Genomic DNA, 11,555 nt, shown 5'->3' on the forward strand with positions numbered 1-11,555 from the left:
CAGACGGGTCGACATTCAGTCTGTAACGTACAAGAATAATTGCTTGACGATTCATCACGTAATCATTCGACGTGTCTTTCTGTTTTATCGTACAACCTTGGGACAGTGATGTGTTGTGTGGCTCGGTGCCATCATTGGCATCACTGACTGTGAGTAAGAATTATACGATTCGGGCCCATTATTTACTCTTAAAATAAGTGGTCTAAAATCAGGGATATACGAATTCGTAGATCTGTTGTGAAGAGAAAATAACGTCCAAATCCACAGATTATCAGACCCGTTATTCTTGGAAATCAGTTTCAAAAATCTTTGCTACCATCTACCATTGTACCTATTCAGGAATTGAGTTGAACACATTCATGCATTTATGATTCATTTTAAATATATATCATATCTGAAAAGATACAATTTTATTACCGATGCACGCCCCTGAAATTACACAGATGGGCGATATCGCACCGGTATCGTGTGAAAAGATCGTTCCGTCTGAATCGGCTTCGGGGTCGGAAGTTGTATTATTTTACTTCAACAGCTTTTCACACTTTAACTCTCTAGATCGTATTGGACATCAATAGATTGTGAAATCGACTAAATATTAATCTAGTAGACACGCATCTCGCGACGCACCATTCACGCACCTTCATTGCTCGTTACGTACACACACTGGTCAGGTCTCGCAACAAGGAATCTCATTATTATGCACGCTGCACCGCCGTTTTACGCAATTCATAAATGTTCCATGTTATTTAGTTGATCCATATATATACACACGCACAACGTACCTGTATACACACACATACACACACATGTACACACGTACACGCATCTTGTTACGCCGATTACTGTAGCGCGAGCTTTTCTTTTCGATCAGACGATCACGAACACCTCGTACCTAATCCCAGAACCAAGCGCGGCTTCGACTCGGAGAGCTCTCACACCATGGGACATACGGAGTCGTTAAAAATAACCCTATCGACAGAGAGAACGTTTTCCCGAGTACGGAGATATGTCGTCGAGGTACCCGACGACCTTACGGTGTTCCAACGCGAAGATAATGTGCAGCCTCGATAGTCGAAGTTTAGACATGTCCGGATAATGATTTTCCTTTAATATTCCCCGGTGTATCATGGGAATCGACAGATAGCCCTGGTTACGATCCCAATGCGACATTCGAAACGTACTCGACGTCGATCGCACCTTGCCTGCGGTAGTAGAATGCGAAAATTTGCGGAAGAAAGGGCAGGTAGCGTAATCTTAACGCGATTCGAAGTGATCAGCGACGCAAACCTAGCTTTTACGTCCCTCGTTAGTTAGTTCGACTTCGAGTGTGAGTGTGAAAGAAAGAAAGAGAGAGAGAAAGAGAGACGGATTGCGAATGGACGCGTTAGAGGAAAAATAGGGCAGGCTAGAGAGAGAAAGAAAGAGGAGATTAACGTTAGATCCGCGAGCGTAGACGATAGAGCGATGTTTAGCGATCTCGCGTCAGGGCGGAAATCCCGGCTGGAACGTGTAGTGATAGAAGTGTCTTGGGGACGTGTGCGTAGGTTCGGTGACGAGCAGTGACAGTGGTCATAGCACTCAGCTGGACAGCCACAGCGGGAGCAGCGTGGAAGCGGGCGGCAGCCCACCGCCACCGCAAAGACGGCACTCCGCTATGCAAGGTACGTAACACATCACCAACAAGCAACTGAGAGTTGAAACGAGAGAGAGCGAGAGATTATGGCCAAGTGTGCTCGTGCTATCACTCCTCTTTGCCCGATCCGTAGACCATAGTAGTTGAGTAGAGACAGTAGTTCGTCTTCCGACGCGCGACGTAATCCGGAGAGAGATCGAGCCTCTCTCGCGACGGATAAAGAGAAGCCGGGAGTGTAGTCCTCGCGAATATCACGTTTATCACTCTCTTCTTCACACCCATTCGCTGTGCGATTTGCGTGTTTTACGTCAGTCTTGTTTTTGTGGGTTCTCTCCCCCCTTTTTTTTCCAATTTTTTTCTTGCATTGTCTGTCCGTCCTTCTCACACGTTGCCAGACGGTTACGGTTGTTCGTGTTCGTCGTTTTGTGTTCGGTGAATAGTGCTGTTAATTGTGTCGACTAAGGGCGGCGTTTGCAGCCGGGTCTTGTATTCAAGAACGTCTTAAGTTCGTCTTCAGATGCTGTACGGATCGTTTAACGGCTGTAGAACATCTGAAGATGAACTCGAGGCGATCTTGAATATGAAGCAGGACTGTGAATGCCGGTCGGGAGACTCGGTCGACGAGCTCGGTGGAGTCCGGATTCTCGATGCCGCGGTAGACACGCGGAAATGATTGCCCACACTGAGGAGAAAATACTTAAAAAACAAAAAAGTACTCATTCGATGAGTACTAATCACATTTACTCGCGTCTAAATTCTTTTGCTTAAATATATCAAACATTTATATTTTCTCATCTGAAAGAAGAATTTCTCCGTATAAAAACGTGGATATCAGTATAAATAAATGTATTTTTAATATACGTCGAATATTTTTTACACATTTTTCTTCTCTCGATGTAGCGTCAAAACTCAAGTCGACCGAAATCGTCGATTCTCCAGTCTCACCGACTCGTATCCGCTCCGCGCTCGAACTTTTTCGAATCACTCGCGATTTATCGCGGATGTGCGTTCTCGTCGGCGCGTTTCGTTCGACATTTATTATTTCTACCTGTCCTACTTTTTCCGTCCACCATTTCGCCGGGCCGCTGGCCAAACTGTATCGCTGAGAGAAACGTATGTCCCATGGCCATTTACCCTCGAGCGCTAATCGAATCGCTGTAAATATCCACGAGCGTGTGTAAATAATTAAGTATCACTATATAGCTGCAGATCTGAACAGAACACGCGCCGTACGCTTTTGTTGGCGATTTTTTCTTTCTTTTTTTTTTTTTTTACATATCCACGTGGTCGAGCACCGCCGCTGCGTCTGGCATAACAAAGCTGTGCTTCCAACCGCTTTCTCTTTAAGGGTCCGCCGCTTCTGTAAAGTTCGCTTCTCACAGCTTGCGTCACGATCGAATCGCGTTGCTCGCGCGACGCTCTTTCTCGGGAAGAGACACACCGTGCATCAAGCCCGAGCGATATCGCGCGGATATCATTCGCTCTCCCCGGGTGGGATTACTTCTGCTCGGCTTTTCCCGGCGCATTCTTTAGAGAAGAAAGCGTTGACACGAAGATAAAGGAAATATCGTATGTGGCCTCTGTATGGTGCAGGGTCTGTTATGAGGGGCGGAGTGCCTCCTCCGTTTCCTCACGCGGTAGCAGTGTTACCTCCGCTTCCCGCCAATCAGAATCACAACCACAATCATCACCACCACCACCACCACCATCACCACCACCACAACCAACAACATTATCACGATCATCATCATCATCACCACCAACCCCCGACTCCTCAAGGTGAGTCCGCGACTGTCTCTCTGCCTGTTTTCATCCATCTTGCATCTTCGAGCCTTGCACATTGAGTCTCTCACGCCGCTTTGAGGGAAGGAATTTCCCGACTCATGACTGAACACCACCGCTATGTTGAGCATTGCAGTGTGTGTGATGACGATGCATGCGAGATTTGCGCGCGATGTAACGGAAAATGATTGGAGTGTTGCGAACGATTGGTGGACGATATTAGACTGTAGATATTAATCCTGGCCGTCGTCTCTTTCGCAGCATCTTTACACAGCTTGTTATTTGGGCCCGTTGGACACCGGGGGTGTGTGTGCTTTCCGGTAATATTTTCAGCTGTCTTGAAGGCTCTGCCGCGACACGTTCGTTATCGTTCGTGTCGTTGCTAGTTAACACGTTGACTGCCACGCGGGTCATCGGCTGGCGGCGCTGCAATATCTCGTTCCAATTTATATCTGAAGCGTAATTGCATGTGACAGATTAGATATCAGGGATACCCGTGAGACGTCAAATATAAAAAAAATATTATATATATATATATATATATATNATAAAAGTATTATAAATATTAAAATACTTCATAGTTGCCTATAGACTTTCAGATGTGTTTCGTTGAAATGGAAATGCCTGATTATTTACGGACACCGCTAATATATGCAGCCAACAGAGAGAACGAGCTCATGAATATATGCATCGCGAAATTCATTTATTTAGCCGTATTTGCTTGATTATTCGAACTTTACCTGAGCATTGGAATAATCAATGAAAATTAACGTGGCCAGTCAATGTGTTAACGGACGAACGAGTGTTGCACGCTGGCGGCAACAACAACAACGTTTTAGTATTCACTCGTTCGCTTCTCTCCCGGACATTCTGACCTAGAAGCGCAACACGCGCGCTCTGCTGCATTTTTTGCGCGCGTGTGCGTGTCCTACGGCATTAACGGAGATAACTGAGCGTTCCTTTCCAGGGTACTAACTGCGCGAAATACGGTATATTATGCTTCTTTCCTCTCTTGGGCGAGGTTTTGCGGCGAGCATAGTCGGCCGAATGCGGTTTTCATCTTAGAACTCGTCTGCCCGTCGCGGATCTCGGCGGGTTGTTGTTAACCGAGCGCGATTGCCTTTTGCTTCGTTCATCTTACCCGGTGATCTTGTTGCTCGTTGTTGCGACTTTTCTTCTTCCACGTTGCATTCGCGAGAAGGGGGGATGTGAAAAGGAGGAAGGAAAGTCAAACAACAACACGGGTGTAAGGACAACGCGACGATGAAAACGGCGCGTTGCAAAGTTTTGAGGAAAGTACCAAGTTGAAAAGTTCTCTCGCGGGGTACATACTTTTCAGAGTACATGTTGCAAGCAGGATGTATCTCAGCATTCTGTCGAGAATACGCGACCGTAATTATTTTAATGAAAAGTCGCCCGCGTTTACCGCGATGGCAGCGAATCGCTTTCGCCGGCGGTTGATGACGACGAGGAGCGAGAGAGCGGAGGAGGAGGAGGAGGGCTGTGAGAGAGAAAGAGAGATGGAGTGAGTCGAGGGTTTTCAGGTTCTACGGGATTAGGAGGAGTAAACATGGGCCTAGGGATGCCAGCCCCGCTGCCGCCGCCCGGAGCGGGCACCACGACGATAATGACGACGATGAGCACCATGGCGGCGGGCAACATCTCGTCGATCACAACGATGCGACCCGGCATGAGTAGCGGGCCGCAGTGCCGTCAACCACCGGCGTACAAAGTCGCGCAACAGATGGCGAGATTGCACAGACTCGGTCGTGCTAACAGCCACGAGGGGGTCACTTATCGCACCGATCACGAAGATGGTACTACATGTAACCAAATCGCTACCGTTCACACAGCTCACACACCACCACAATCATCTCACGTTCACACACCACTGTTCGGTTTACGCTCGTTGAGGCTTACGCTCCCGTTGTTAACGTTCACGCACGGCGAAGAGTGTTGATTCTTTCTTTACAGCTCTCTCATCACCATCCCCGAGAGTACCTAAGGTCCCGGGCGAGCGTTGCGCTCTCTCGCTATGATCGGAGCATTCTTTCATTCTTCACCGGAACGTTTTTCACCGTGCGTGCGATCGGCTGGGCCGTCTATTCTTTCGATACGTAGTATTCCCCGGTTAGTTTAGCCCCTCTTCTTTCGAGGTGATCTTACCCACCTCCGGAAGAATGACGGCAGCAACAATCAAGATGGCATCGTGAATCTTCGCAAACGTAATCTCGAACACCAACCTTGCACACGATCGTGAACACAGCGACATTGTTATTAACAATTGCCGGTCGGAGAGAAGCTGGTTATCACATGCCTATTGTAAATACGTGTTGTTTACGTGTAAATTAACGAGGCGTCTGTATACGACTGTATATGGAGAGCTTGCGAATTGAATCTCTGTGATCATCGTATGTGTGTGTTTAGTGACGCACCCATTTAGCATTAGTCGTGGTAATAAGCATCCCGCGATGCATCTCGATATTTTTCACCGCATCAAGTGCATCGAGTCAATATTTGTGTTACTAGTCATCGCATTCACACAATGGCTGGTTGCCCGTCATTATTGTCGAATTTTGGCGCGTTGTACGGTGTGTATGCCGGATTTTAAGCGGTCTGCCCCGTGATTATTTATTTACCATATGCGTGATGCCGAGGCATGGATTCTTGCTTGCTTGCATTACTTGTCGCACGTGATCATCCCCTTGCCATCCATTTTTGTCGTTCGCATCTTGGGATTATTCCCGAGAGATAGAGTGAGAGAGAGGGAGAGAGTGAGAAAGGGAGAGAGAAAGACTTCTAGAACCGGCTCGTTTTCAAGAGTAATTAGACCTTTTTTCTTCTTCTCTCGAGCCGGAGAAACGTACCACGGTGCGGTTTCTCTTTTATTAGGCATCGCATTAAAACGAGAGACTCTAACCTAAGTAAGATTATAGCAGAATAAGTATAAACTGTACATAAGCCGCTTTCTCTAGCATCCAGCGCATGGAATCTCTTTTTACCTTTTTTTCTCTTTTTTTTTTTCCATTACGTTACAATAGCTTCTGATTTTCCCGTTATTCTCTGCCGTACGACCCTCCCACTTAGAGATACTTTAGAGATCACACGTTCCTTTTTTTTTTTTTTCGATCTTACTATTACGCTCCATTTGCCGAAACGCTCATACTCGTCGAATCAAGCGCGCGGGGAATGCACGCGCGAATTTCGCTCATCCGAATTGCATAGAGTCCCTCGCGCTTAGATCGCCGCGCGCGCTCCGAAACGTGTCATTCACTAAAAGGCCATTCTGAAATGTTGCAGATGACGAAGACGCCCAAGTGTCGGCGGTCTAAGCGGTCCACACACACAGACACACAGTTACGCCGAATCTGTCTCGGTTCACCCGTTTAGTTAATTTCGTCAGAACCGTTTCGTTCGCACGGTCGGGGACGGGCGGCGAGGAGGGGAATCGTTTCTTCTCCCTTTCCGGCGTGCGCGCCGCCCACGTCACGTCACGTAAACACCGAAAACGCGAACACAGGGTGGAGGACAAGGGCGACACGCGCGCGAATTTTCCCCCTCCAACGTCGCGGGAACTCCGAGTTCTCGTTCTCCGCGCGTCCATCACGGCGGTAGCGTTTTCCCATTATCCCGACGGTGCGTGTGTGCGTGTTTAATGATCGTTGCACACCACGTCGATCATCACTATCACCGTCACCGCCGTCGTCGTCGTCATCGTCGTCACCACCGCCACTCTGTGTCCCTTTGCTCTCCATGAGCCGCGCGGGCCAATTTTTCGCGTGGGCGAAACCCACTTTCTCCTCAACGCCGCCGAGAAAGAGGCGTCTTTTTTTATTCTTATTTCTACGCAGAGAGCGCTTGTCTTCCAATAGCCCCCCCCTCACTCACTCACCCGCCCACCCAGCCCCGCGACGAACACACGACGGCACCGTCGAGAATCTCAAGCGTCGAGGAAGAAGTATTTGTACAGCGCGTACCGTTCAACCGGCACTGGATGGAAAGCGACGAGCGACCGGCGAACCCGGCCGGTCTGAAGACGAGGAAAAGACGGTAGGAGGGTTATTTCGTTGTTTTCTCTCTCTTTTCTTTTTTTCCCCTTTTTTTTCTTATCAGACTGAGGGAACAGTTCTCGGGTATAATACAGGCGCGTTTCGCGCGAGCTCTCGCGGGACGACGAGGAGCGAGGTCGAATAGGAGCGAAGAGCGATATAAAAAAAAAAAATAGGAAAGCGTTCGTAATATTCTCTATAAATGTGTAATAAAACCGAGTCCAAAGATGTTATATATATACATATATATATTATATACTGCGTGTCCGCGCCAGAGAAAGTACGAACGACGGCGTATCCTGTAATATATAATTGATAGGCTAACACACTTAGCGTGTGCGCCCCACGTAGTAGAGCGTAAGTTGGTGTAAATAGCGTAGTGTTACATAGCGTTTAGCGAGCAGCAGCAGCAGAAACAGCAACAGCGATGGCGGCGGCGGTGGCAGGAGGGACGACGAGAGACCAGGTATTCAAAGGAAAAGTAACGCGGAACGCTCGAATGCGATCCAACTCTCTCGTGCCCAACGCCGAAATAGCGTTTCCATCCTCCCCCTCCCCGAAATCGCGTAGATTTGAGAAGAGTAAGAGAAAAAAGAAACAAAGAAATGGACTTTCGCCTCTTTGTCGATATGAAAAATGGAGGCGCACGTACAATTGTTTTTAGACTTCGTCTTTGCGTTACGCGTTGAACAGTTCCGATTCATTTTTTTAAGCGCCTTGTTTTTTTATTTTTGCTCGTCACTTTCGTTCAGATTCACGGGCGATTCAAATTTTACGAGGGAAGCTGACGGTTATACGCTTTTTTCGTTACCGAATTTTAACATAATCTGGCGCTAAGATTCATCTCTCGCTGAGGAGGAGGAGGAGGAGGAGGAGGAGGAGGTTACGATCGAGACAGTTGCTTTTCCTTTTCGTAACGGCGCGAATTCTCCGAAGACGCGCGTTTACGTGTCACTGTAAACTGTATTCTGCGATCAAATCGTTTTTACGGAACACGATAACGAATTTTTAACTCGCAAGTAAGTTATTTTCCCCTCCTTTCAGTCTCAATGTTTAGTTCGATACTTTGCGCGACGTTGTCATCAGGTTAATATTCCTCGTTATCTTTTATCGATATCTCGATACTCTTAGTTTTTACTTGTGTTATCCGCGATGCGCGACGGAAACTTCTTCAGGTCGTATCTCTTAGAATCCGAGGGCAAGGACAAAGGAAGAGATCAAGTTCTTCGCTACTTCATATGTCGATGCGAGAGAGAAGCGATTTTATTATCGTAGGTTTATTCATGTATATTGTATACACTTTGCTTCAACATTTGGCTTGGACATTTGGCTTCCCGATGCAGTTTGGTTAGTAACCGATAGTCCAATAAGAGAGTTTAATCAGAGAAACAAAGAAACAATAAGTCAATTATTCGGGCTCTCGGAAGTACAATGAATAATTCTTAGAGAAATCTGAAATTTAAGATACCCTATATGGTTATTTCTTCATAGATTAAGTGGGTTTCGCAACTTGCCTCGGCTCTTACCGACTTTTTCGTCCCCAGTTGGTTAATAAAAAACAAAGCCTTTGGACCATCGGCTATGTTTCAAACTGCGTCGAGAAAAATATCCAAACCACATTGGAACCAAGTGTGCGCCCACACTCAGACACACGCGTGCGTATATACGCAGGTACACGCTCTTGTCCGCTTACATGAGACTCGAGTCCTTCTACAAGTATTAAAAAAAAAAAACTATAATTCGCGTGCATGATATGTATCGACGCGTTAGCAAAGAGGGCCTAATTACCCAGGCACCGTTTTTGCGATTGCCAAGTATGTGGAGAGAGAGAGAGACAGAGAGCGCGCGAGAGAGCTAGAATAAGGGAGAATGAGAGGGTATGAATGTGCACGAGTATGCATGAAAATGTGAGAGAGAAAGCGAGGGAGAAAGAGTATCGGGGGTCAACACAGTACTTCTCTGGATACTCGGATCTCTACTATTAATTACATTCCAAACTTTGTCCTGCCGCGTTTACAACCCCGCGACATGCCTTCTACGTTATTTAACTGCCGCAAAAAAAGAAGCGAGATCAACGCGTTCAACGAACGTTCGTTCGATGAAAGTTCGCTCAACGAACTGCCGTCTAGGTGTCATCGTTATATCACCCCCCTCCCCCTTTCTCTCCTCTCGACTGTTTACCTCGTTTCCTTTTTATCATGAAAAAGACCAATCTCGAAATCCACGAAGACTGTGTTACTCTTCGACGTAGTTAGTATCCAGTGATCCCGAAGGAGCGGGAGGGAATGTCATCCAGTCCTCGGTCCTTCGGGACGGAGACCCAACAATATATTTACTTCGTATTCACATTATATCTCTTTGTACATATCCTAACGATCTTCGAATATTAATATCCAACGTTCTCGAGGAAATTTTTAAGCGTATCTACCAGATAATTAAGGTTCTTCGTAATGCAGCATCAAAAAAGTAAAAAGAGACCGAATCGTTTTCTTTTCCTTTCTTTCGGTTCCGACGCAAAAATCGATTTTTATCTTTTACATTTTGTTATTTCTCTTACCCCCTTCGCCGACTTGAGTCGTACCGTAGGCGCACCAGGCTCTACGTCATTCCATGTTCACGCATTTATGACTTCTCGGACGGAGTGTCGGAGAATTTTTAACGAGGATTCTGGATTCTCTGTGAACTTTTTTTTTATCCGTTACGTTCGCTACACTCGCGTGGCTCCAAGAGTCTTTCAATGCGCGAAAAGTCTCCAATAAGACGATAAATTTTCTAACGTGAATATCGTGCGTGATTTTCCTGCAGATTCTCTCACGCGTGACCGCAAGACAATCCGCGCGCGTGACTCGACCAGGATTCTCGGTGGAAATTCGAATTTTACCGTGTGCCGTGTAATTTTAGCGATACAACAATTTAACGTCGAATCAAGAGAGTCTGGGCGCGTCAGTTAAAAAATTCGGCTCTCTTCCCTCATGGAAATTTAAAAAGAGAGAAACGACGTTTTGCGCGGCTCGTGAGAAGAAACAGTACAATGTACGGCCACGCGCGCCGCGAGAATATTCACTGTTCGGCGAGTGCAAGACGGACCCGCACCTTCCTCCACTCTCACCGTCTCTTCCTTTCTTTTCCTTTTTTTTTTATTTATATACATATATTACTACGCCTCGTTCTCTGTTGTTTTAATTATTTATAACCCCGAGATATTCGACTATAACGCGTATACAACAACAGAAAATCTTTTGTATTTAATTTGTTTAATAAAACTTGGATCATAGTACAACAACGTGTCCCGCCTGTTGTCTTTTTAAGTTTTCGCATCGTCGACCCCATCCCGCAACAACGTGATCCACCTTCCCACGCTTATTTATTGACGATTTTACAACACAGTACAAAGGCTAATACTTGGACAAAATTTTTCAAGGTATATATATATTATATATATATATATATATATAATATACATATATACATGTATACAGGCTATTTTTAGCGTGAAATGGCTCTGTCGCACGTCTCGAGAGGTACGAGTGGGGAGGCATCACGAGAGAGAGAGAGAGAGAGAGAGAGACAAGGACGTTTGTATTTTTGAAAAGAGAAACACGCTATTTTGGTCGCCGTTACAGCTATCAGAGAAAGACGAAGACCCGCGTACAACAGATATCACGAGGACCCATAAAGAGACGCGCGCGTGCTGATTTCTTAGACGTTCCTGCGGACTTTTCTTGCGCTTCTCCGGTACTCGGGAACTTGTCTCTTAACGAAACGAGGATGCACTTCCCTTGTGGACACCACCGGTCCGTCTCCACCCTCGATATATACATATGTATATTTTGAAAGATGCGATTGTGTCACTTTACGCCCTGTATCGCGACTTTGTACATACGTACGTAAGGGACCGAGTTTCCAATCTCTGAGTTTCGACTTTCGTTCCTATCGATGAGCTCTATCTACGCGCGCTACGTACGGTATTTTCCTTTTTATCGGTACGGTAACTAGTAAGTGCACATCGAATTTTCGAATTAATCGTCTTTCGACACATTTGTTTCACGGAGCGAAGAGCCGCGATGTTCGCGCTTTCTCGAGATCGAACA

At 46.4% G+C, this 11,555-nt stretch overlaps 1 protein-coding gene across 15 annotated transcripts in view; it reads left to right on the forward strand.

Annotated features, from left to right (window-relative positions):
• The window catches only part of LOC106746305 (rap guanine nucleotide exchange factor 2-like), a 127,570-nt gene extending 116,826 nt beyond the window's left edge, over positions 1-10,744 (forward strand). For 9 of the 15 annotated variants that reach the window (XM_014622779.1, XM_014622778.1, XM_014622789.1 and 6 more), the window contains 2 exons: positions 1,545-1,661; positions 4,960-10,744. In XM_014622779.1, coding sequence (XP_014478265.1) covers positions 1,545-1,661; positions 4,960-5,375 — 533 coding nt within the window. In that variant the 3' untranslated portion in view covers positions 5,376-10,744. The remainder of the gene's footprint in view (positions 1-1,544; positions 1,662-4,959) is intronic. The other 6 variants (XM_014622782.1, XM_014622780.1, XM_014622781.1 and 3 more) reach the window with 4 other exon arrangements.
• The last annotated feature ends 811 nt before the right edge of the window (positions 10,745-11,555 follow it).

This window comes from Dinoponera quadriceps, unplaced genomic scaffold (genome assembly GCF_001313825.1).
Source record: "Dinoponera quadriceps isolate SergipeBrazil2010 unplaced genomic scaffold, ASM131382v1 scaffold566, whole genome shotgun sequence".
NCBI lineage: Eukaryota > Metazoa > Arthropoda > Insecta > Hymenoptera > Formicidae > Dinoponera > Dinoponera quadriceps.